At 43.7% G+C, this 25,218-nt stretch overlaps 2 protein-coding genes across 2 annotated transcripts in view; both read left to right on the plus strand.

Moving 5' to 3' along the window:
- On the plus strand, nucleotides 1-24,216 carry ATG14 (autophagy related 14). Its single transcript, XM_050952720.1, has 10 exons — nucleotides 1-186; nucleotides 10,277-10,339; nucleotides 10,482-10,524; nucleotides 10,939-11,020; nucleotides 15,571-15,808; nucleotides 17,555-17,784; nucleotides 18,411-18,532; nucleotides 19,545-19,631; nucleotides 19,737-19,822; nucleotides 21,018-24,216. Exons 3-10 carry the CDS (start codon nucleotides 10,495-10,497, stop codon nucleotides 21,322-21,324), a joined length of 1,182 nt encoding a protein of 393 aa, XP_050808677.1. The 5' UTR covers nucleotides 1-186; nucleotides 10,277-10,339; nucleotides 10,482-10,494; the 3' UTR covers nucleotides 21,325-24,216.
- DLGAP5 (DLG associated protein 5) overlaps nucleotides 1-25,218 on the plus strand; it is a 236,382-nt gene that overhangs the window by 63,598 nt on the left and 147,566 nt on the right. The window lies entirely within an intron of this gene.

The raw sequence follows: 25,218 nt of genomic DNA on the forward strand, positions 1-25,218 counted from the left end.
CGGTTGCTGGCCGCAGCCGGGCGGGCGCGGGCCCGGGCCCGGGGCGCTGGGCGAGGAGGACGCCGAGGGGCTGTACGTGGCGGTGGAGCGGTGCCCGCTGTGTAACACCACCCGCCGCCGCCTCACCTGCGCCAAGTGCGTCCGCGGCGGGGACTTCGTCTTCTTCGACGGGCGCGACTCCGAGAGGTAGCGGCGGCCCCGGCGGGGGTCCGAGCTTCCTGAGCTCTCCGCGGGGCGGGGTGATGGGGGGATCCGAGCTTCCTGAGCTCTCCCCGGGGCGGGGTCCTGAGCTCTCCGCGGGGCGGGGTGATGGGGGGGTCCGAGCTTCCTGAGCTCTCCGCGGGGCGGGGTGATGGGGGGATCCGAGCTTCCTGAGCTCTCCCCGGGGCGGGGTCCTGAGCTCTCCGCGGGGCGGGGTGATGGGGGGGTCCGAGCTTCCTGAGCTCTCCCCGGGGCGGGGTGATGGGGGGGGTCCGAGCTTCCTGAGCTCTCCCCGGGGCGGGGTGATGGGGGGGTCCGAGCTTCCTGAGCTCTCCGCGGGGCGGGGTGATGGGGGGATCCGAGCTTCCTGAGCTCTCCGCGGGGCGGGGTGATGGGGGGATCCGAGCTTCCTGAGCTCTCCCCGGGGCGGGGTGATGGGGGGGTCCGAGCTTCCTGAGCTCTCCGCGGGGCGGGGTGATGGGGGGATCCGAGCTTCCTGAGCTCTCCCTGGGGCGGGGTGATGGGGGGGTCCTGAGCTCTGAGCTCTCCGCGGGGCGGGGTGATGGGGGGATCCGAGCTTCCTGAGCTCTCCGCGGGGCGGGGTGATGGGGGGGTCCTGAGCTCTGAGCTCTCCGCGGGGCGGGGTGATGGGGGGATCCGAGCTTCCTGAGCTCTCCCCGGGGCGGGGTGATGGGAGGAGGTCCTGAGCTCTGAGCTCTCCGCGGGGCGGGGTGATGGGGGGATCCGAGCTTCCTGAGGTCTCCCCGGGGCGGGGTGATGGGGGGGTCCTGAGCTCTGAGCTCTCCCCGGGGCGGGGTGATGGGGGGGTCCGAGCTTCCTGAGCTCTCCCCGGGGCGGGGTGATGGAGGGGTCCGAGCTTCCTGAGCTCTCCCCGGGGCGGGGTGATGGGGGGGTCCGAGCTTCCTGAGCTCTCCCCGGGGCGGGGTGATGGGGGGGTCCGAGCTTCCTGAGCTCTCCCCGGGGCGGGGTGATGGGGGGGTCCGAGCTTCCTGAGCTCTCCCCGGGGCGGGGTGATGGGGGGATCCGAGCTTCCTGAGCTCTCCCCGGGGCGGGGTGATGGGGGGATCCGAGCTTCCTGAGCTCTCCCCGGGGCGGGGTCCTGAGCTCTCCGCGGGGCGGGGTGATGGGGGGATCCGAGCTTCCTGAGCTCTCCCCGGGGCGGGGTGATGGGAAGGGGTCCTGAGCGCTGAGCTCTCCCCGGGGCGGGGTCCTGAGCTCTCCCCGGGGCGGGGCGATGGGAGGGGGTCCTGAGCTCTGAGCTCTCCCCGGGGCGGGGTCCTGAGCTCTCCCCGGAGAGGGGAGATGGGGGGATCCGAGCTTCCTGAGCTCTCCCCGGGGCGGAGAGATGGGGGGATCCGAGCTTCCTGAGCTCTCCCCGGGGCTGGGTGATGGGGGGTCGTGAGCTCTCCCCGGGGCGGGGTGATGGGAGGGGGTCCTGAGCTCCCCCCTCCCGGCCGGGGACATGGGGGACAGGGGGTCCTGAGCTCTCCCCAGGCTGGGGAGATGGGGAGTCCTGAGCTCTCCCCGGATCGGAGAGATAGGCGGGGGGGTCCTGAGCTGGCCCCTCCCGACCGGGGAGATGGAGGGGTCCTGAGCTCTCCCCAGGCCGGGGAGATGGTGGGGGGGTCCTGAGCTGCCCCTTCCTGGTCAGGGACAATGAGGAGTGGGGATCTGAGCTCCCCACACGGGAGATAGGGTTGGAGGGTGTTGAGCTGCTTCTCCCCCAGCTGGGAAGATTGGGAGGTCTGGGGGCTCTTTAGCTTCCATGCCAGCTGGGATCTTAAGCTTCCTTCCCCCAGTCAGGAGATTGGGTGATGGGGGCATAGTGGGAGGGATTGCAGGGAGATGGGGCTGTTTCTGGGGTCTTGTTCCATCCTCCTGCCCGCTGGGGAGATTGTGAAACATTTGTCAACAAATGCATGTGGTAACAAATGCCATGACATACCACTCTGTAACTGATACAAATGGAAATACATTTAAAATATTCAGAGGTGGAATCAAAAAGTATAGTAACCAATTTAAAATGCATATATGTATGGAGTTTCAAAATTCTACGATAGACTGGTAAAATCAGACACCTTGTTTTGTGTGAAAGCCTTATATTCATTCCTTTCCATAGAAACAGTTCTGATCTTACATGTTTAAAATTGTCCAAATATTGTACTGTTCACTTAAAAAAAAAATTCAGACCCAATAGTTCCTTTCTGCAAAGAGCTGGCTGGATGGCAAGGTTATTTGAATAAGTATTAAGGCTGCAAACTATGTTCTGGTTTAACTATGCACTTCCATAATATATTTTCAACTATTGCGGCATCCTACCTGCTACAAGATAACCATCTGAGATTCCCGATAAATAGTCTGCACAGCACTGTTTGTCTGAAGAATTGTCCCAATTTTTGGCTTTTATGCTCTTACCATATTTATAGTCCTTTAGCTGAGGCTTCATTTGCAGCTGCTGTGTGTGATTTCTTGGACTGTTTTGGGAAGGTGGGGAACAGGTTTGTATGTTTGGGTCTTTACTTTTGGCTGAAGGATACCAAGTACTTTTGGTGTAAGACTGGTCAAGGAAATTAGCATCTCTTCTTAGCCAACTGATCTTAAAATCACATTTATGTCACTACTTGCCACTTCACTCAGGATGTTCTACTGACTTTTTAAATGTAAAAAATTTTCTGTAGATATTGACTCACCCAGATTTGTACTAGTGCATAATCATATGCTGGACCTTTCATGTAGCTAAAAGTGACCCTTTCTCCAATACAGCTTAAATGTAGATAGTCCACTTATGACCTGGTCTGCAAACTGAGCCACATAATGGAACCTGTATGCCATTTAGTTGTAATGAATTCTGTGGGGCATGGGTTACAGGGAGCCCCATGTTAACCATCTTGAAGGACTGGGGCTTTAGTCTGATCTTTGCTCTTATTAGTGTCATAGAACTACAAATTGACTATATTTTAGTCTTCCCAAAGTAGATGGAAACTAACATTTGTTTAAGGGTGTGTTGGGGTTACCCACAACTTCTGTGATAATCTGATTTTGTGAGTCTGGAACTTAAATGGGCATTTGGGGGCTTCTATCCTTTTCTAGCATCAAGAGTTCGACCAAGACCAGGAAACTCAGCTGCAGCCTTTACTATAGAACAGGGGTCGGCAGCCTTTCAGAAGTGGTGTGCCGAGTCTTCATTTACTCACTCTGATTTAAGGTTTCGCGTGTCAGTAATACATATTAACGTTTTTAGAAGGTCTCTTTCTATAAGTCTATAATATATAACTAAACTATTGTTTGTATGTAAAGTAAATAAGGTTTTTAAAATGTTTAAGAAACTTCATTTAAAATTAAATTAAAATGCAGAGCCCCCCAGACCGGTGGCCAGTGTGAGTGCCACTGAAAATCAGCTCGCATCTCGCCTTCGGCACGTGTGCCATAGGTTGCCTACCCCTGCTATAGAGTGACAGCTGTCCTTCCATAATTGCTAAGGATTGAGAAGTTTATCTGATACAAATCTCTTTGGAAGTGGCTATGAAAAACAAAGTGGGAGGGGGCTTTTGGATGTTCTAGAGCCAGTGCTCTGATGAAAAGCCCAGCTGTCCATTTCATTCCCACTTGATATAATGGGTGCTGAGATTTCTGCCATAATGCTTTCTCTGGACCTTACTTGAAAGTTTCATCTTCGTCATTCATCTTTGGCCAGACAGTGTCTTATAAATTTGAGCTATGTCCTTCCAACTGCTTGAAGCGAGAAGGAGTTTTGTCTCCTCTCCTCTCTCACTGCCTTCTGGTTGCATCCGTGGAGAGGTCTCCATACTCTGTTCCTCTAGCAGCCTCCATTTTGGGGGCCGCCTTCCCCGCTGAATACCCCCAGGGTCTGCGGCTGCTTGTAGCATTACCAGGCACCAGCATGACTCTCTGCTGTGCACCGGGTTCTGAGTGACAGCTGTCCTTTAGATAAATCCAGTCTATTTACACAAACACTGAGCTCACAATCCAGGATTTGTGTAACCATAGGGCCACCATACAACAGCTTCTTATTGATCCATTACATAGCATTAATGTGAATTCACCTCTGTAGCAGGAGACTGAATGGTATGAACGTAACTTAATAATTCTTGTGTTTCTTGTCATTCTTTTTTATTGTAAGATTAGTGGGACACCATCAACTACAACAAATCAAACCTTTCTGTGGGAAAATTTGTACCTACTGTTGTTACAAGTAACACCTAAGCTGACTAACTGAAATATTCTAGAAAAGCAATCTTTATTTTAGTTTCTGCAATTGAAAGCATTTTATGGATCATTTCTTTCATTGTTTCCTCTTTTTTGTTCAGTTTTTGCTGTTTTTGTGAATCTTTCACACAGCAGTGGGGTGGGGAGAGAAGGATTTTTAAAAATGTGATCACATACATTGGCAGAGATACTCTGGAGCAGTGCAGTCACTGAAAGTACTTTTAACTTGTGTTTGTTTTTTTTTATTGACTAGATTTCAATTCTTGTCCCTTTTTTTGGATGACCAGATGTCCCAATTTTATCATGACAGTCCCAATATTTAAAGCTTTTTCTTCTATAGGTGCCTGTTGCCCATCACCTCCTGTCCTAATTTTTCACACTTGCTATCTGGTCATGGTAGCCTTTATTATTATTAATTTATCTATATTGAAGTAATGCCGAGATTAGTGTAGCACCAACAATTTGTTCAGTGCCATACAAGACACACAGATGGCCCTTGTCTTGATCCTATCAGTCCTATGTATGACCTGGGTAATTCAACTTCAGGATTACCCACATAATGAAAGACAGAGGAGAACCATACCTCATACAAGCTCCAGACCTGCTTTTCGTGAAGTTGGTGACACTTTTCGTATTTTTTTTTTCAACTGGAGTAGGATTGGGCCCACCGTTTGTATTGATTAAACACATTACTGGGGGATTTTGGGGAGGGGGGAGGGGGGAGGGCTGAAGGGGTAGAAGTTAAAAATAAATGTATTGCTATTCATTCCAGACTGTGGAATTTTTATTATTAGTTTTCCTGTATTCTAGAGTATTTAGCATTATGAGCTATTAGTCACTTTTCATATTCCAGCACTGAGCTTCATATCATTTTAGACTGCTTTGTGCTGGAGACTATTATACACTAATTGTCAAACTATAACAGGATCGAAGTTGCTCATATGTCTGGCAAAAATGACATATAATGGTAGTTCACACTGGAAGATGATGCTTATCCTTGATAGGACCTGTCATACCTAATTTTGAGTGTGAGACTGAAACTCTAGGTTAATTACTAAAGTGCAATCATAATTAAGACTGATGTGTCCGGAAGTCCTCCAGTAATATAAACACCAACATCCTTCTTTCCATTATTCATATAGGGCATCTTGGTATGTTTGAAATCCATGCCAACACCTTTACTTTTGAGCACGGATGATTAATTTTTCTGGGAGTTAACCAGACCTGTCAATCAGATAGCTTTGCAATACCGTTTACAGATGACAAATACCAAAGCCAAGAGTTAACTTGGGTGTCTTAAGCAAGTACACTTTCTGTAAGTCATGGTTTATGGTTAAGGCCACATTTTAGTCACGGGTATTTTTAGTAAAAGACATGGATAGGTCACAGGCAGTAAACAAAAATTCACAGCCTCTGACGTGTCCATGACTTGTACTATATAAAAGTACTCCTGCGGACGGAGGCAGCGCATGGAGCTAGGAGCTGAGAGGGAGGGACATGTCACTGCTTCTGGGGAGCCTCCTAAGATAAGCGCTGCCCAAACCCCTCACCCCCTGCCACACCCAAACCCCTCGCCCTGAGCCCCCTCCCACATGTACCTGAACTCCTGCTGCTGTTTGGGTGGGCACAGTGCCCCAAGACTGCCCCAGCAGTGGCTGGTCAGGCTGGCCAAGGGACTGCCCAAGCTCCTCAGGCAGCCCCCGGGCCAGTCGCACCAGCCGCCACAGAAGTCATGGAGGTCCTGGAAAGTCTCAGAATCCGTGACCTCTGTGACAAACTCGCAGCCTTATTTATGATCAGATACAGTGCATGTCTGAAAATAATGAGTGTTCCATGGTTAGGAGGGGAAACTCAAGTAGATGGGCCATTCTTCCATTCTTATCTGGCAGTCAATATTTATACTGTACTTATATTCAAAATACAGTTCCTTTAATCAGTTGACAGGTCAGCCAACTGACTGTTGTTTTGGAAACTAAATGATCATTGCTTTCCAGCAAAAGAGACTTTTCTTTTTACGCCATCTATTTGGCAGCCTAGAATGCTTGTTTGCCAGCTTGTCAAATCTGTCATTACCTGACTTGGAAACAATAAGAGCAATGTTTGTTTGTTTTTTAAAAAATGCTCTTATGACAGTAATTCTGCAGGTATTCATTTGCTATTTACTGGAAACTTACAGGCTCTGGTGAAAAATACAAAAACTGAAACATAATGAAAATTTGCATTACATTTTTTGACTGGGACAAAAAAGCTTTTTCCTTTTCTCACATTAAATATGGACTTGGTAGGTATAGTCTTCTTCCAGGATGCATGCAACAAGAGGAGAGTACATTTCCCAGTAGTTGAAGTAGAGGTAAAGAATTGCATTTTGTCCACATCAGAAGTTAGTGGTATAATTAAGGAATTCAGTCATTATTAAGTAAAAAGAGTCAATTATTTATTTAAAACATAGAGCCCCAATCCTGTAAACTGCACATGCTTAACTTTGCGCATTTCTGTGGGACTACTTGCGCACACAAAGTTAAGCATATATGTGTGTGCACACGAGATCAGGACCTGTAATATCTGTGGGTGCCAATCCGGGTCAGAATTCTATTGTGCTAGGTCCCATAAAATACATACAAAAATATCTTCCTTGCCCTGAAGAAAAGTGACATACGAAGAGGGATACGACCAAATGTACACACTAGTTATACAATGTGTAGGTTTTTATAGCAAATGGATACAGTTACAGCTAACCCTATCAATTCCCACTTTTGGCATTGCAGTTGAGCACTTCCCAATTAATAAGTGCTCTTTTCCAGTTGTTTCTTTCTAATGATTGCTGATGCTAGAGAAATAATTCAGAGGAACGTATACTTAGAGAGACCTGTCTATTGGTACTTGAAGCTAGAGAAACCTTCCTTTGCTTACAGATTTACTGTACAACTTTAGATATTCTACATCTTCTCAGTTACATGTAATAGGAATATCTATAACTGTTCATTCAAAGTTACACTTCTTTCCGTCTAAACTAAAATGTTGTATGTGTATATATAACTGATTTCCTTTATATACATTAAAATTAGGAGCATATTAAAGGGATGGCACTTTGTGTTTTGAAGAAACCTGCTAAATAAATCTGTGACAGCTCCTTGACATTACTAATGGAGTGTGTGTGGTAGTCTGCAATTTTTGCTGCCTTACATTTTGTTCATTTCCCTCCTATTGTTAGTTCCCCTCAGAAGTTGGTTCAAATACATAACAATTTGTCTTCATTTTCCCTAAAGTGAAACATGATATGGGCAACTAGTTTTGTCAGATTTCCCGCACTGTTTTCCTTTTTCAATCACCTGTTAATCTAGTTATAAAAATACAGAATTGCCATGAGCTCTGTATGCATGATTGCTGGGCAGTGTGTCCTTGGACAAAGTTACTTTTGGTTATAGCCAAAAGTCAGAGTTACAGTAGGCCTGTATATTTCTCCAGGGTAAACATAAATCTAGTCCGATGTACCTTGTGTAATTTTTCATGATCTCTAGTAGATTGGGAATGTTCAGAAAGGATGAATGTGCTGAGAGTTGTGCAGGTTGAATGCCAGTAATACCACATTCCTCAAACTCATGATCTGCCTCTAGCTTCCGTAGCACCTCCTGTATTTTTCTTAGAGAATAACACACATTTGTTTGACTAAAAATATTTCTGCTGCCATTTTACTGTGTGAGTCTGTCAGCAGGAATGCTGAATAAACTCTATCTAGCAGTGACACTATGTGTGTGAGCTCTCAACCCTCAGCATTTTAAGGCAAGCCTTACACGGTTCCTTTGTCTCAAATCAAATCCACGTGGTCAGGCAAAGAAACACCCCAACATTCTAACCTGTCAAGGATTAACTTGCCCTTGGTCCTTGATCCTTTGAGTGTTTAGCCTACGTTTAGACCAGGGCAGCTCTGTGAAGTGTAGGTGAGGTCTGTCACTAGCTTGGAAACATGACTACAATGCTGGAAACAGTAACCATAATTTTTTTTAAAAAACCGACAGTGTCCTGTGGCAGCTTATAGACTAACAGAAGTTTTGGAACATAAGCTTTCACCCACGAAAGCTCATGTTCCAATACGTCTGTTAGTCTATAAGGTGCCACAGGATTCTTTGCTGCTTTTACAGATCCAGACTAACACGGCTACCCCTCCGATACATAATTTTTTTCCCTCTCAAACTAGTAAAAAGCTGCTTTTCTACTATAAATCAATGGCTTCCAAACTGTGGTCTGTGGGCCATAGAAAGCTGGCTGGATGTATGGTGCTGGCGCCTCCCTTTGTTCCAGGAAGCCTCTGCAGTTGTCCAGATTCTTCAGTGTAAAGGCGTGGGACAAGGCCTCTCGAGCCAGCTGGCTGTGAGAGGGTGGCATCTCAGTCTTCTGATTGGGGATAGGGCGATAGGGCTCTGGAGGAGCAGGAGAGGAAACGGGAATCTCCCTCAGATCTGGACACATAAGTAAGGATGAAGGTGCCAACCACCAGCAGGAGAAGAATATTTAAGGTAGAATGGAATGAGGCAATCAGGTACTATAGCAGGAGGAGCCTGGACACGGCGTCTGGAGGAGAAAGGACAGGGTGAGAGAAGAAGAGGCCTAAGCAAGCAATAAGCTTGCTTTAAAGACAGCTAAACTACACCAAGAGCTTAGTAATATTACTTTTCCATGTATGCGTTTGATGAAGTTGCCAGAGGAATGTAATAGCATCACAAGTGGGAGGAGAGGTGGCCCAGGCCACACAGAAAGCTTCTGATCCTCTATGGAATTATCTTCAGATTGGAATGCTAGCGTATGGTGCCCAGTGGAGGTGTGGGGCAGGATGGGCACTATGCCAAATCAGATACCCGGGAATGAGTCCAGTATCTGCAAACTAACAGAAAACTAGCGATTAAACCCCACCCCCCCTTTTTTAGTAAATCCCGTAGTTATTGCTCTTGCTACTCCCCTATTAACTCTTGGTTCTGTGTCTTCATGGTTGTTGTAGGCATAAGGTATGAAAATTTGCTTTTCATATATATAGCCTTTTAATATCAGAATAGACTTGCTTAACTGATTCACTGAAGGCCTGTGAAACAGTGTTCTTTTGAAGTTCAAAACTTCAGAAAGACTTTTTGAGTTCTATTTATATCTTAAATAACTGGAGAGTTTTTGAAATTTCTATGAGGTAGGTGTGTGTTTGTTTAAACAAAGCTTATTGCTGAGTTGTAAACCTTTGAGAATAGTTGTAGTTAAGGATAATGCTGACAGGGCTGGATGACAAACTAGCAGATGTTTCTGCAGTGTATGGGTTCCGTTCATATTACGGTGTGTCCTAGGATATGGCTATACTGCAATCACTGGGTGTGTAGACCCTACCCAAGCTAGCTTTAACCTAGCTAGCTGGCATACTGAAGCAGTGAAGTGACAGCAGCGACAGCAGCACATGCATCAGAGCAGGGTGTAAGAGCCTGCCCGGAAACCTGGGAGGTATTGTGGGCTAGCCCTGCAAGTAATTACCTAGAATTCCAGGCGAGCTAGTACAACCCTTGCTGAAGCACATACTGCTGCAGTACCCCGACTAGCTAGATTAAAGATAGCTCAGGTATGTCTGCATGAGCTGCGGTTGCACCTCATGATTGCAGAGTAGACCTACTCTTAGAATTCTGTAAGGTTTCATATGACTTTAGCCATAACTTCCTGAGATTAAGACAAACAATTGGAATTTAGGTGCTCTTAAACTTCAGAACTCTTATTAATGTTTCAGATACCTTGCATTATCTCATTGTATAAAGTACTGTGTTCATAACATCAGTAAACAGGTTAATCTGTTCTCTTACAGGTTTTTAGACAAGAAAGAGAGGTTAAAGCATCTTAAAAACAGACAGAGTGAATTCCAAAACCAGTAAGTTATTGTTTAGTTTTTGGTAGTGTTGTCATTGGTTGATTACAACAATTTTAGATAAAACATTCTCTCCAACCTCTTGTATTTGCCACATGTAATCATGATTATCAGCTAATCTTCAATTATGATCTTTTTCCCATAGTGTTTTAAAGGCTATGGAAGGGAAAAGGATAACTGATCAGCTGGTGAGTTATTTGAAGTCTACAGTAGTTTTCTAACTACTTTGTATTCCTAGATCTTTCAGATTATTGTTTCATTTTAACGTGGAGATGGTGTTGTACTGCCTGCCTGAAAAGCGTGATCCTAACAAAACTGAAATTGATTTTGGCGCACAGAATTTTCAAAACTACCAGTATTCATCATTTCTGGTTATGTATTTAGTCAGTAACCCCTTGATTTTTTGCCTGACTTTACTGTAGGAAGCTTCTGTTTGCTTATGGCATTCTTCTGTACAGAGATGAGACTATTTGAAATTCTTGGGATCTGGCTTTGTTAAAAATATCCCAGTACTTCTGAGTTATAGCTGTCGGTGTTGTTAATATCAAGGTGATGGATTCAGTTTAATTTTTGTCATGCAATCACTGCATGTTCTTTTTCAGAGATGGAAAATAATGTCTTGCAAGATGAGGATTGAGCAGCTGAAACAAACCATTTGCAAAGAGAATGATGAAATGTCGAGAAGTAAGTAGTGTCTATGTATCTGCCAATTGTAATACCTGTATTGCTTTGAAGAGAGAGCATCAACCAATGTAATATTGAGTTTTTGCTTAAAAGAAAAAAGTGACTTGCCAAACCCTCCCCCTCTTAAACCTGATTTGTGATCTTATTTGGGAGATCAATACAGGAAGGTCTTTTGGAAGTGGGGTCAGTGAGTGATCTTTGTTAATTACTTTTATGTTTGGGTTTTAATTAAAGTAGATATGTATTATTCTGCTGGGTGGATGTTAAAATCCTTCTGGGACAGCTTGAATGGAGTAAATGTTTAGCAACCTATTTCATCTTTCAGCTGTGTCTCCAAGAATGGCTGCTTCCAGAGCTTGGTACTCCTGCCCATTGCCACTATGATAAAGAGTATCACAGCTCATGAGCTGCTCTAAATTTCGTGTAGTTATCAGTGAACATTAGCCCACATCAGGTGCCTGATTTGTAGCCAAATCCTGGAGTCCTTACTTGGGTGGTACACCTCTCACTGGAGTCAAAGGGGACTTTGCCAGAGTAAAAGCTGCACTTTAGCCTTCTGTGTCTTTCATTGTAATGATTTGACGCAGACGGGAGATTTGCAGTGTGTCAGGCTTCAGGAGACAGCGTGAAACACTGTTTACATTTATGAGTGCTCAGCTCAGTTTTAGTCTGCTCGAGGCATCTCTAAATGTTTAGCTCACAGATCGTGCTCAGATTTAAAAAAACCTATTAGCATAGTCACTGCTGTACTAACATAACCTCATTTGCATAGTCACCCCTAAATTAGTAACTTGACACCTATGCTTGCATGCAGATCCCAGAGGATCTCATTCAGGAGGCTGTTAATGAAATCTAGCACCCATCTTGGAATCCTTACCAGATGGAAGAGAGTCCTCATGGTCTCTTATGGAATTTGAAGTAGTTTTGACCTTGGAACATGAAATTTTTCAAGTTTTCAGAAATGAACATTAATTTTCAGAGATGCTGAGCATCTGTGTCTCCCATTGACTGTGATACACTGGGGTGATCAGGCCCTAAGCTTTTAAAATATCTGCGGGGACGATCTGTCCATGAGGGGAGGGGAGGATGGCAAGCATCATGAGAGGCTCAGTTACCTGACACACATTCTGTGGGACAGTTACCAGTGTGGCTGTGTTTACATTGGTCAAGCAGTGCAAACATGGGACGTCGTGCTAGTCTGACTTAATTTGGAGGACACTTTTTAGTGTTCATATAAACCTGGCTCAGGAGGTGCCAGATAGACTTATAGACTTTAAGGCCAGAAGGGACAGTTGGGATGATCTAGCCTGACCTGCGGATCGCAGAGCACACAACCTCGCCTGCTCACTCCTGGAATAGGCCCATAACCTCTGGCTGAGTTACTGTAGTCCTCAAATCTTGATTTAAAGTCTTCAAGTTACAGAGAATTCATCATTTATCAAAGCAGCAAGTGACCCAGGTCCCAAGCTGCAGAGGAAAGCACGATCCCCCCTCCCTGGGTCTCTGACCAGGGGGAAAATTCCTTCCTGACTCCAAACATGGCAATCAGTTAGACCCTGAGCATGTGGGTGAAACCCACCACTCAGACACATGGGAAGGAATTCTCCATAGTAACTCGGAGCCCTCCCCATCTAGTGTCCCATCTTTGGCCATTGGAGATATTTGCTAATTGCAGTTGTGGCTAGGCCATGTGCCGTTGTGGGCAATCTCATCACACCATCTGCTCCATAAACTTATCAAGCTGAGTCAGATACTCCCATTAAGTCATTAGAGCTGGTAATTTTTTCAACTTTTGAACTTTTTAATATTTTTTTCAATGTTGGAATATCTAAAAAAAAAATTGGTCCATCCCCCTCCTTATCACTTTCACGTCTCACTGTTGACTCTAGTGGTACAAGACAAAGGCTGAATTTATAACAGGAAAGTAGCTCTCAAAATGCAGTGCACATATGTAAAAGTGGAATTTTTTCTCCATTTTTTATTACTATTATTATTTAAAAGGTGTGAGAGATCTGATCTAAGTTGTTGTTAGAGGTTGTGTTGATGGCATGAGAATGTTTGAAGGAAACTTTAATTGGTGATGAATAAAGATTTTCTGCACTGGTGGAGCAAAAAGTCAGTTTTCCCACAATTCAGTCAAAAGTCCATTTTTCACCATTTTATAAAGCTGAAAGCACTCTAGACTGGATGGCCAAGTGAAGATTAATACCATAGTTTCCACAAATTGGAGTCATTGCTTGTTTTGTGCTCTAATTTTCTATGGGTCAGCAGTTTGAATCGTCTGTTCAGATATTTTTGTGGTGATCTTTCTAACACAGAGAGAGTTTTTTAAATAATACAGGGCAGCTCAATTTCAGTAATAAACACTATAAGGAATCTGTTCTTTTCCCACAGTATTATCACTCCAGAATCTTCAGTGCTTCACAAGCAACATAAATGATAATAAAATGTCAGGCCTCAGTCCTGACCAAACAACTATCCTGCGCCAGGATAGCATTCCCCAAGAAACTAAGAGATGTCTCCAGAATTATTTAAATTACTAAAAAATGAATACTGTGCTTCAGTAGGTCATGGAAAAAGCCACCCACACAGTGATTGCAGTTCAGAGACTCAAGCCTGAGGCCTGTTTATTGACACACACCAACGCGTTGGGGGTAGCAGCCATTAGGAACTGCTCCCCCGATATAAAGCACGCCATCGCTTTTAAAGCTTAAAACTGCAAACAAATTACATACAGTTAGGAATGATAACCATATTAGCAATAAGGGAGTTAGGGTCTTCTGGTACTTTCCAGCATTCTTTTGCAACCTTGCCTGGTATGGGCGCAATTTGGGTTATGGTCTCCGTGGTACTTGTTGTAACCTTGCCTTTTATGGGGTGCTATTACACAATACAGGGTACAGTTACACAATGGGGATAGTCATACAAATGGAGTAGGGGGAGGCATGGTTACACAAATGGAGTAGGGGGAGGCATGGTTACTCATTTTAGATAACTGCTTCACACTTAGGTTACACAAGTGGTTATTATATTTCAAAAGCAGTAGGCACTTATTGCAAATTATTCTTGTTGCTGGGGCTCTTTCTGCATTCTCCTCCCCCCCCCCCCCCCGCCCCAAATTACAGTGGTTATGGAGCACAACTCTTAGCTTGTTTCAGGCTTTGGGCCTAGGCTTGGGCCTGCCAGCTGCAAGGCGAGCCCTGGCCAAATAAGCAGAGGCCTGGACTATTGGAGCTAGCCCAATTTTCCCCCACAAGTATAAAGAAAACCTGGCTGATGATGTTGCTAATGAGACCAAAGACCATGAAATTCATTGTCATCTGAGGGCTATTGTTTAAATTAGCTTACTAAAGGAAAAGCCTTTCATATTTAAAATATGTCTGAGAAGCCTCTTCTTTAAAGATTGTGATAATCATCACTGTCTCCATCACCATATGTTTGTGAAAGCTCTTTTCTGCAGTGAATGATTTTGTTAACAGGCGTTCATGAAGTCAAGTTTCTGAGGCGTGGTGTGTCTGATTCACATGCTGAATTGAGGATGCTAGCATGGTCTAGTTTGACAGTATAAGGTGGTGTTCAGTGCTATCCTTGGCAGTAATAAAAGGCTTGTTGGGTTGGGATCCACATGCCCTGAGCGAGCATACCCACTGTGGCAAGCCAAAGAATAGGTATCAATGCGAAGGTGGATGGCACAAACTCTAAAGATGTGATCCGCACTCATTTTGCATGCAGCAGTGTGCACCATTTTGGCCAGCATCATGCTAATTTCTACATTTAATCTACATGAGTAGAAATGTTTACACCAGCTAGTTAGTCAAATTGGGAGAGTGTGACATTCCTGCTCAAAGTCCAGAAAATACTTGGACAGAAAGTATAGAAGAAGCTCAGTGTCAATTTCAATCATTTTTTTTATAGACAATGGGGCAGGTTTGTACCACCGACAGGTTGTACCACTTAGCAGGGGGGAACTGTTAAAGAATTTGAAAAACAAGCTGTCATATATCTGGTTTTCTGTAAATATCAGGAAGGGATCCCCTTGCCCCTGTGCATTCTGGGGGAGTTTGGTCTCTGAAGCACCAGTGCTGTGAGGTAACACCGAGCATTCTCTCTCTCTCTAACGTGCTTGGCTGGCTGGTTCCTGCTCACATACCCAGCATCTAACTGATCATCATATGTGGACCCAGGAAGGAATTTTTCCCCCAGCTGAGATTGGCAGTGACTTTAGGAATTTTTCTCCTTCCTCTACAGCATGGAGCATGAGACACTTGCTGGGATTATCTGCGTGTATCTCACTTAATCAGTTCCTGGCCTCAGGCCTTGGTGCACCTCAGTCCCTCCTATTCTCTGTCTGTGAGCGATAATATTTTGGTGTAATGTCAGTTGTTGGGTTAGTGTGCTGGTGCTGGATGGTGTTGGTGACCTGTGATATACAGGAGGTCAGACAAGATAACTAGGTGGTCCCTTCTGGCCTTAAACTTTGACTCACCTTCCATTCGAGCTACATTACATCGTTCATTTTCCAAGGATAACGCCTGCTGTTACTCTCATAGGCTCAGAGGGGCTTCTCAGAATTAAAGATGAGAATCAGAAGCTTTACCGCAGGGCTCTGAGGCATCAGGAGAAGAAAGAGAAGATCCAGAGACATAACCGCAAGCTCGGAGACCTAGTGGAGAAAAAAAATTACGATTTGAGAAGCCAACACAAACACTTGGCAAATCTTCGACAGTCACACATACTGGAGCTAACGTCTGTCATTTTTCCCATTGAGGAAGTGAAGACTGGCGTGAGGTATGGAATACAGAATTATTTTTTTAGGACAGAAAGCTGAACACAAGTTGATAGATTTGCTTTCTAAGTATTGATCTGTATCTTGTGGTCCTAATAAAACAAACTGGTATATTGGGGACTGTGACCGGGGTCCTAGTGGGGAGCCAGCTGTGGTCGCTCAGTTAGGGTGAACTGCAAAGAATGGGGCAGACAGTCGCCATAAAGCTGATGGATATTCCAATATTCACCAAACCAGCACAAAACAACTTCATTACCTACCTTAATCCAAACAACACAGTTCCCTTAGTGATCCAGTCTCAGGCCCCCATTCACGTACCCACTTCAAATATGATGAACAATTCTGTAAATCTTCAGCATATAAAAGAAAAGGTTCTACCAATCCCAAAGGATCGGACACGTTACCTCCCAGGTTATTGAATATTCCATATCTTACCCAAATACATGCTTACAGCCAATTCTCATTAACTAAACTAAAAATTTTTAAAAAACGAGAGAGTATGCCTAAAAGATGAATATACATACAGACGTGAGTTCAATCCATCGAGGTGCAGATTCTTAGCAGAGATGGTGAGCTTTGTAGTTGCAAAGAGTTTTTTCAGAAATAGTTCATAGGTTATAATCCAATGTCCAAATCACATATTCACGGCTACCAGCGTAACTGGGACCTCAGTCTTGCAACTCATACTTCCCCTGATGAAGTCTAAGCAGATCTGAGATGACAGAATCAGGACCATAGGATCTTTTGTACAATTTCATGTCTTTTGACAAGTTGGAATTCCACAGGGAACAAAAATTAATTGACTTTGAAGGAGGTCCATCACCGGTACTTAGCTATATGAAGGAACATAAGGCCACTACTTATTCTCCCACCGTTCACGGTACAGTCAAAGAGAGATGAATGCTGAGATATCCCATGTTTACAATTCATTTACGTGATAGGATGTTTTTTTGACCTCTGATTGTCAGAATACAGCATAGACAGGGACTGTTGATTACATTGTCCACCTTACTCCTACCATATGTAAATATACAAAAACAAACATCATCTCCCTAAGTCTTTTGAGGGTTATTTATTTTGCAGGATGTTTAACCCTTTCTAGCCATGCGTCACAGGGACATAAATAGTAAGTGGATTGTGCACTTAATTTTAAACACTATTTTCTGACATTACGTTCTAAACTTCTTTTTTTTCAAAACAACTTATTGTATATTTCAGTACTTGTCCAGTTATGAACCCTTCACCCTTTAATAGGAAGTCATCACGTAGGCCCCAATCCAGCAAGGTATTTAAGCATGTGCCCAAAGGACATGAATAGTTCCATCAATGAGAGGACTCATGTAATTAGTCCGGCATGTACTTAAGTGACATGCTGAACTGGAGTCATGGGCTGGACTGAGGAATGGCCAGTACAGCCTTTGCAACACTGACCACTACAAGTTCCCATATTCACCCAAAGAGTTTGACTGTGTGTTGCAGTGGATCTGTTGAACAAAGTAAGGAAAGTTGAAACTCTGTAAAAGGAAACTTTATAGACCAATCAAATAAAACATACTGGAAGATTTAAATAAACAAAAAACTGGGATCTTTGATCAGAAGATGCAAAAAAAAGTAATCCTGGGAGCAGAGATTTTTGCAAGTTATTGTTTCAGGAATTTTGCTGTCTTTGATATGTGGCTAAATGGCTGCCAAATCCATTGCCTGTATTAAAGGGCTCTAAAACCCCTGTGTAACAATGTTTTTTTCAGAGACCCTGCAGATGTTTCATCTGAGAGTGACAATGCCATGACCTCTAGCACTGTGAGCAAGCTTGCAGAAGCCAGGAGAACAACGTATCTCTCTGGGAGATGGGTGTGCGATGACCACAACGGGGACACCAGCATCAGCATTGCAGGGCCTTGGATAAGTCTTCCTAATAATGGAGACTATTCAGCTTATTACAATTGGGTGGAAGAGAAAAAAACTACACAAGGACCAGGTAAGAAGCAAAGTCTTATTGACTTTCTCAGTGATCTGGCTCAGTCTGTAGAACTTTGTTGTGCAGCCAGCAGAAGGCACTTCAGGACTGAGACCTCCCCAGATTATTGTGCAGATGAGCCATTTCACCATAGTTCTAAAGAATCATAGAATACCAGGGTTGGAAGGGACCTCAGGAGGTCATCTAAGTCCAACCCCCTGCTCATAGCGAGACCAATCCCCAACTAAATCCCCAAATGGCCCCCTCAAGGGCTGAACTCACAACCCTGGATTTAGCAGGCCAATGATCAAACCACTGAGCTATCCCTCCCGATTGCTCCTAAAGGGATCAAATCTTTGTAATTCTCTTCTGATGGGGAGACACTAGTGAGGTATATAATACAGAAGTGTAAGAGAAGAAAAACAATGGCAGTTGTTGTTAATGTGGTTTACATGCTGTAGAGCAATTGTTACAATTATTCCAAGAATTACTGTTTTCTGCCAACTCCTGGCAGCCTTGTTGTGACCGAGAATTGGATTCCCAAGGTTCTGAATACCGATAAATGACACTGTCTTGGGTCTGTTTCATTAACAGATCAACCTGATATGATTAAAGCCGTATTGGAATGATTTCTTTATTTCTTTTAGATATGGAGCACAATAATCCTGCCTATACCATCAGTGCTGCATTGTGCTATGCAACTCAACTCGTTAACATTTTGTCTCATATACTTGATGTAAATCTTCCCAAGAAGTTGTGTAACAGGCAAGTAGTTCCGCATTTTTAAGAAGCTGAATCCCTGACCACTTTTGAGCTGCCTTTAGTTCATTCCTGTTCTGAGAGTATATTCTACAGGAAGCTGTTACCTGGGCTGACTGGTTTGTAATGGCTTTACGTTTACATTTTTGTGCAACGTACTTGTCTTTGGGGGGTGCTAATAGGAGCTTGGAGCCCAGCTGATGTTTCTGAGAGCCCAGAGTTTTCGGGATAGGTCGGATTTGCAGCTTTTCACTACAAGCATTCAGTGACTTCAATTTAGGAATGAAATATGACATAGGATTAATATAACACCTCTCATCCGAAAGGAACCCGCAGAGCTTCAGTTCTATGGCCCAATTCAACAACTTAGTCATGGGACTCAGTACTAGTCATGCTGAGAAAGGGCTGCAGCATGGAGCTGGATAATGCGCACTGCCCCACTACAATGCAGCCATCTCTGGGGTGGGGAACCAAACCAATGGGAAGCACTATGCAAACTCCACATTTTTTAGAAGTGCCATTGAGTCTTTAATGTCCGTGCAGGGCAGATATCCAGCAGACTATATGGAGTTCAATTTGTCTACCTAGGCTGGTGAGGGCTCAGTCAACCCTGCAGAGGTCTGAACCAAAAGCTAGAGAGACTTTCAGTATTTAAAGCTAGAGGTTTAGGCTGTTAAGAGGAATGGGCATAATGGGCCTTTCTGTTCTCCTAACTTACCCCTATTGAAGCCAGTGGCAATATTCACGAAAATAAGGTGGGCAGAATCTGGCGCCAAATGGGTGTTGTCTGGTAAAAATTAGTGAGCATGCAAGGTGAGGATATGTGCTCTCACAAATACTCCAGACACTGGTTCTATGATTTGATTTAAACAAATGTTTAACATGGGCGTGTTTATCTGTAAGCATATGGTGATAAGCCAAGGCAGAGTGCTATGAAATACTGATCAAGTTACTGACTCAAGACAATACGAACAGCTTTTCAGTTTGTGTGTGTGTGTGTTTGTCCTTTTTTTACCAGCGAGTTCTGTAGCGAGAACCTCAGCAGGCGGAAGTTTACTCAGGCAGTGAAGAAGCTGAATGCCAATATCCTTTATCTTTGTTTTTCTCAGGTCTGGTGAATACATATTTAGATTCTTTTAATATATTTTAAAATAACTGGAGTTAAAAGACTCCTCCAGTAACCATTTTTTTTCCTCTCTCTCCCTTTTTTCTAGCATGTAAATTTAGATTTATTGCATCCACTACATACGCTCAGGAACCTTATGTACCTGGTCAGTCCAGACACTGAAAACTTGGGCAGGTAAATAGATGGAACGTTTGTGTCTTGTCTTCATAATGTAGAATTTCTTTTTAAATTTGAAAGGTTTGACTTAGCATCATGGTTAGTATTGCTAGAAGGGGCTGATCCTGCTCCTTTCTCTGAAGCTGTGGAAGGTGCTGACCTAGCAAACCAGAGGGGTTCCTATGTGGCAATCAAGATGGTTCCCATGTGGAAAGGAAGGAGGAGAGCGTTGGGGACCCTGGTTGGGGACCTGTATGTAATAAAAGTCTGTCCACGTTTTTAAAAAGATGATGTAGAATTGGAGAGAGTGCAGAAAAGAGCGAAAAAATTATCTGAAGGCTTTAGAAAATGCTTTAGAAGGAGAGACAAAAAGAGATCAATCTGTTTAGCTTATCAGAAAGAAGATCGAGAGGTATAACCTTGCTGATGAGCTACAAGGGAATCAACATGCTGCCAAACGATGATGGAATTTGTATTATTTTTTTTCAGTTTGTTTTTTAAAAAAGTCCAGGAAATTATATTTAAAAGAAACTACATTAAACGAACGTTATGGTTGAGAAGACTTGAAAATTGGGAAATGCCACCTGTGCTGTTGGATGCCCTGTGCACACCAGGCAGGAGATAGGAGTTAGAGGGCCATTCCTGGTCTTCTCAGGTCAAGATGGGGGCAGAAAATAAACCCATGCTTCTTACGTGGCCACACGGAACAGTACAATCAGGCTGAGCAAATACATTTATAAATACAGGCTCCTGAGTTCCACCTATGAGTTTGTCCTGGATCTTGTACATGGTGGTGATCTACACTGGGTAATTTCATGTTGAACATATCCCAGTATATTTAATTTTATACTGAGCTAGCTTTAAAACCAGCTGTTCTGTAGCAGTCAGAGATTTCCACCGTCATGGATGTCGGTGAATAATTACTCTGCAGCTTTTTTAATGTTTCTAAGTCCAAAGCAGAGCACTGTTAGAAATTCCTCCGTTTTCATTGCTCTGTAGACCAAAACTTCAGTATCACCTACCATTTCCTCAGCATACACAGTCATCACTGAGTATTTCTCCCAGCCAACTAATAAAGAGACATGGTAACCATGTAATATAGCTGATTTACACTCTTACTTGGCCTTGATCTGCTTCCCAATGTACCCAAGGTGTCGTTCCTCTGCTGTTTTCCACTGTGAGGTCTGATGGGATTGTGTCGATGTGTTCACAGGTCTGGGCCATTTGAAGTAAGTGCTGACCTCGAAGACTCCATGGAGTTTGTGGATCCTGGTGCTGCTGGTGAAACAGATGAGAGTGGAGACGAACACGTCAGTGATGAAGAGACTGACCTAGGGACGGACTGGGAGAATCTGCCAAGCCCTAGATTCTGTGATATCCCCTCTCAGCCGGTAGAGATGTTACAGAGCCAGAGCACACAGGCCTCCCAGCCTATTGCCAGCAGCAGCGCAGGCGGAATGATCTCTTCTGCTGCAGCCTCCGTGACGTCCTGGTTCAAGGCATACACTGGACACCGTTAATGAGCACCTAGGAAGGCTCACAGGCCTTGCAGAAGGAATCCCTCCCCCAGCAATGCTGTAGCAAACCTTACGTGTTGAGTTAAGTAGTGCCTGGAACGCAAAGGTCAGACTTTAATTTTGTAAACCAGAAGAACCTTTTTATTTACCCAAGATGACTGTGATGGTGACATTTTGTAAATTAGCTGGATCTACACTTCTGACTTATTCCATAAGGGCACTTGCTGCCTCTGAATTCTGTCTGCATTGTTGAATATTGATGAAAAAGGACCCTGCAGCAGTGTCCAGGTTTTTACTTCCTAAAGTAGATTTTGGAATACTTGGATCAGGGGCAAGAATGGTGAGAGAGCTGCTAAAAATGCGGACTGGACAGTGGTGCAAACACACACGATTCACATTTGGTTAAACTCCCAACAGGGTTTTGTGTGTGTGTGTTTAGATCTGTGTCACATAACCCATAGAAGACTTACAGCACAACTGTACATTTCAAAATAATTTTTTGCTCATTCAGGATGTGAACATTTTTAATGTGGTTTTTCATCTTTGTTGCCATATTTTGAATAGAAAGCAGCATGGATGGGGACTTACGAAGCTGATTGCTTTTTTAAAAATTGGGTTGTGGGTTATGCTCTTCCGGTAGAAAACTGGTTCATTTCACACTGTTTTCATTAGCAGGTTGTCTAAAAGTTTCATGTTGTGCTGTTCAAAGCACCCAGGGTTTGTAATATTAATACCACACACACCAAAGAAACACTGGACATTCTCTTCACTGGACCCACATTCACCAATACAGAAGGATGACATTGCTGCAATAATATCCGTCAATTACAACATCTCCATGGTCTCAGTTTTCACTTCAGGCTAGTTTAATGAAGTTGTGTGTTCTCCACACTACGTGCATTTGAAAAGCTGTTTTATTTTGTGTTTATAGTGGGGGGTTTTCTTGCTCACTAAATACTGAGAAGTCCATTTCACTGCAGAAATGCTTATGGCGCAATCAGCCTGCCTGTAAAACCACAGGAAGGTGTGGTATGGGCAGATGCTTTCATTAGCAAGCGCCCCTCTGCAGCCTCCTGCCTTGCAGATACGTATTACGTTGCTTATAAATGTTTTTTTCTCAGCGAGGCTTCAGAAACGCATGGTTTACATTTTATCCAGCTGAGGTGATTTTACTTCATCATGAGGTAAATGGCATAAACACAAGTCCCCTCTGGCTCCACTCAAAGGAAGATCTCAGCCATTCTACTTTATTGTTCTCTTATGGTGACACTTCTGTTCTGTGCAAACAGGTGGTGTTAGACTGCAATGTGCTAATGCTTATGTGGGATTACTTGGTCATCACTGTGTGTGTGCACTCGTCAGATGTTGGCTCTGGGGCTTGCTCACCTCACTCTTCCTTCCCTCTGTAGTGATTTTCCTTCTAGCCAGAAGAATGAGATGTGTGACTTCCTGAGTGCTAGCTCACATGGGTCCAGCAAGGAGTGCTGGAAGAAGGGCAACTTGTAATACTTCCACACAGGTTTACACACGGTGACGGGCTCTCACCGAAGGGCACCAATCACAAGCTCTTCTCTCTCCCTTTTCCCTCTTGTATGGCAGCTCTTTCCACATAGCCTCAGAGGTGAGGATGTGACAAGGAAGCTTTGGGGGATATGGGTTTCTTTTATTTTTTCCTATCTTGTGACTTTGGGGGATTTTTTTTTTTTTAAACCAAAGACCCTTAAATCCATAATGTTGGAATGTAAACTTTTTCATGGGATTTATCCTCAGTCCATACAACTGCTTTGGTTGAAACCCAAGACGTGGGTTCATTTTGGGAAAGGGAATAGCTGAGTTAATAGGAGAATAGTCCAGAATCCTGGTCTAATATAGTCTGAATTAAGACTGCCAGTTCCCTAGAGACTCCTGGTGAGGCTAAGACTAGAACTCTGTCCAAGAACAGGGGAAGCTAGGATTCCGTTACTGTTTAAATAAAGGCACTTTACTAGTTGCAACCAATCAGATCCCTTGGTGTGTGTGAGCAACCAGCACGTGCTCACAAGTACTGTATTTTGGGCTCTTCGTGTCACTTCTGATACTACTCGGTTCTCCATTTATTTTGCACTGGACCCCGCCATGTAAATATCCTTTTCTGTACACATTTCTACCACCGTTTTATGTGCTACTTATTAAAACTCTTTTCATGTAAATGCAAGAACCATCATTCACGTTTATACATTAAAATTAATTAGGTACTTCACAAAAAATCTTTAAGCCATAACCGCCATAAACATCATGTTTTCCATATTTTAAAATAATTTCTTTGCAAACATGTCATTTCACTCAAAGTGTGCAAAGGCACCAAAAGATTGTTAAAATGAGATGGAGATATAATATCTTTTCAAGAAATGCTTTTGTAACAGAATACAGAATTTTAAAAAAAAAAAAAAATGAAAAGAAAAAAAGTGTTTTGCACGTGTGTAGTTACAGGAGTGGGGAATGGTATGTGTCCAAAACTTGAGTGTACTTGACTGGATTAGATTATAGATTGATTGTTTTTTCCAGGGGTCGTAGGGGGAAAACACCCTTCAATTATGCATATTCTATTTGAAGGCAGCCAATGGAGAATTTATTAAATGATTTACGGTAGCATGAATGCAGGAATTCCCATTTAGGCTATGATTTTTGAAAGCAACTAGTGATCTTAAGTGCCCAACCCAAGATTTTTAGGGACAGGGCTGAGAACCCACCAGCTGAAAACCAGGCCCCTTCCAGGTGTCTCAAATTGGGCACCTAAAAATCACTAGTCATTTTTGAAAAGCTGGGCCTTCCTCTGCAACTTCCAAACTGGTGTAACTAAACACAAATGTTTTATCTACATTTTATTGTATTACTGCAATAAATCTTTAACAGTAATTTTCTAAAGGTGTATTTTTTTTTTTAAAAAATTGTGTTTTGTTCATAAATATGGGGAAAGAGCATCAGTGTTTATAGAATTTAAATGTACCTTATGCTCTTGGGTCAGGTCTGACTTAGAAATGGTTTGCTGGTATAGCTATAGTGGCAAACCCCTCCTAGCGTAGACAGTTATATCGGTATAGCCAGCTGCCAAGCACATTGCGCTCTCCTGCCAGAAGCACTTTTTTGCCAGTTTAATTTTGTCTACACTGAGGCTCTGTCTGATATAAAAATGTTGCTGAGAAAAAAACTCCTCCCTAGTTGACATTACCATACTGGGAAGTTTCTCATGTGGGCCTGGCTTTGATCTGCTATATTATGTGTTGGGTAAATATGTCACATTGCCAAATGCTGTTCATGAATGTTTATTTCCTTTTCATCCATGAGAATACTCCTCTATATTACCAGGTAACTTTAAGCAGATACTCTTTGTGCAGGTAACTTTTAAAATTACATTTATTGTTACTGTGCTAACATGTAAAGCCCCAGTTGTGATGCCGGCTGCATTATGCTAGAATCAGCACAAGCAGAGAGAGCTGGTCCCCGCCACTGAGCGGTTATGGTTTAGATTGCTGGACTATCACAATATGAAAAGTACTGGAGTCAAAGGTGATTCTAAAGATTAGCTAGGCCTAGTTCAGGTTTTCTTTATCTGTGACTGACAAGAAAGACCAACATCCATCAGCTTCCATCTTCTCCAAACCCAAGAAGCTGATCAGTACCAGCTTTGTTCTTACTCAAAGTTCCTGGCTGCATGTTGCCGCAAGACAGTGCCGTCACAGGTCAATAACCTCACCATAAAAGCCTGAGAGAGGGGTGTCTGAGACCAAACTGAACCAGAAATGCCTGACGGCCAGTCCCAGCTTCGAGGTGCCTGGTTCCGTGAAGGGGTGCGTTGTTGCTAATCAGAATCTTACTGTTCTAGGATTTTGTTTGTAGTCGTACCTGTGATGCCCTGGG

Source organism: Gopherus flavomarginatus, chromosome 5, assembly GCF_025201925.1.
Source record: "Gopherus flavomarginatus isolate rGopFla2 chromosome 5, rGopFla2.mat.asm, whole genome shotgun sequence".
NCBI lineage: Eukaryota > Metazoa > Chordata > Testudines > Testudinidae > Gopherus > Gopherus flavomarginatus.

Coding starts and splice junctions, on each gene's coding strand:
- ATG14 (XM_050952720.1), top strand. CDS start 10,495: ATGGAAGGGAAAAGGATAACTGATCAGCTG. Junction 15,809..17,554: donor GAAGTGAAGACTGGCGTGAG/GTATGGAATACA, acceptor TGTTTTTTTCAG/AGACCCTGCAGATGTTTCAT. Junction 17,785..18,410: donor AAAAACTACACAAGGACCAG/GTAAGAAGCAAA, acceptor TATTTCTTTTAG/ATATGGAGCACAATAATCCT.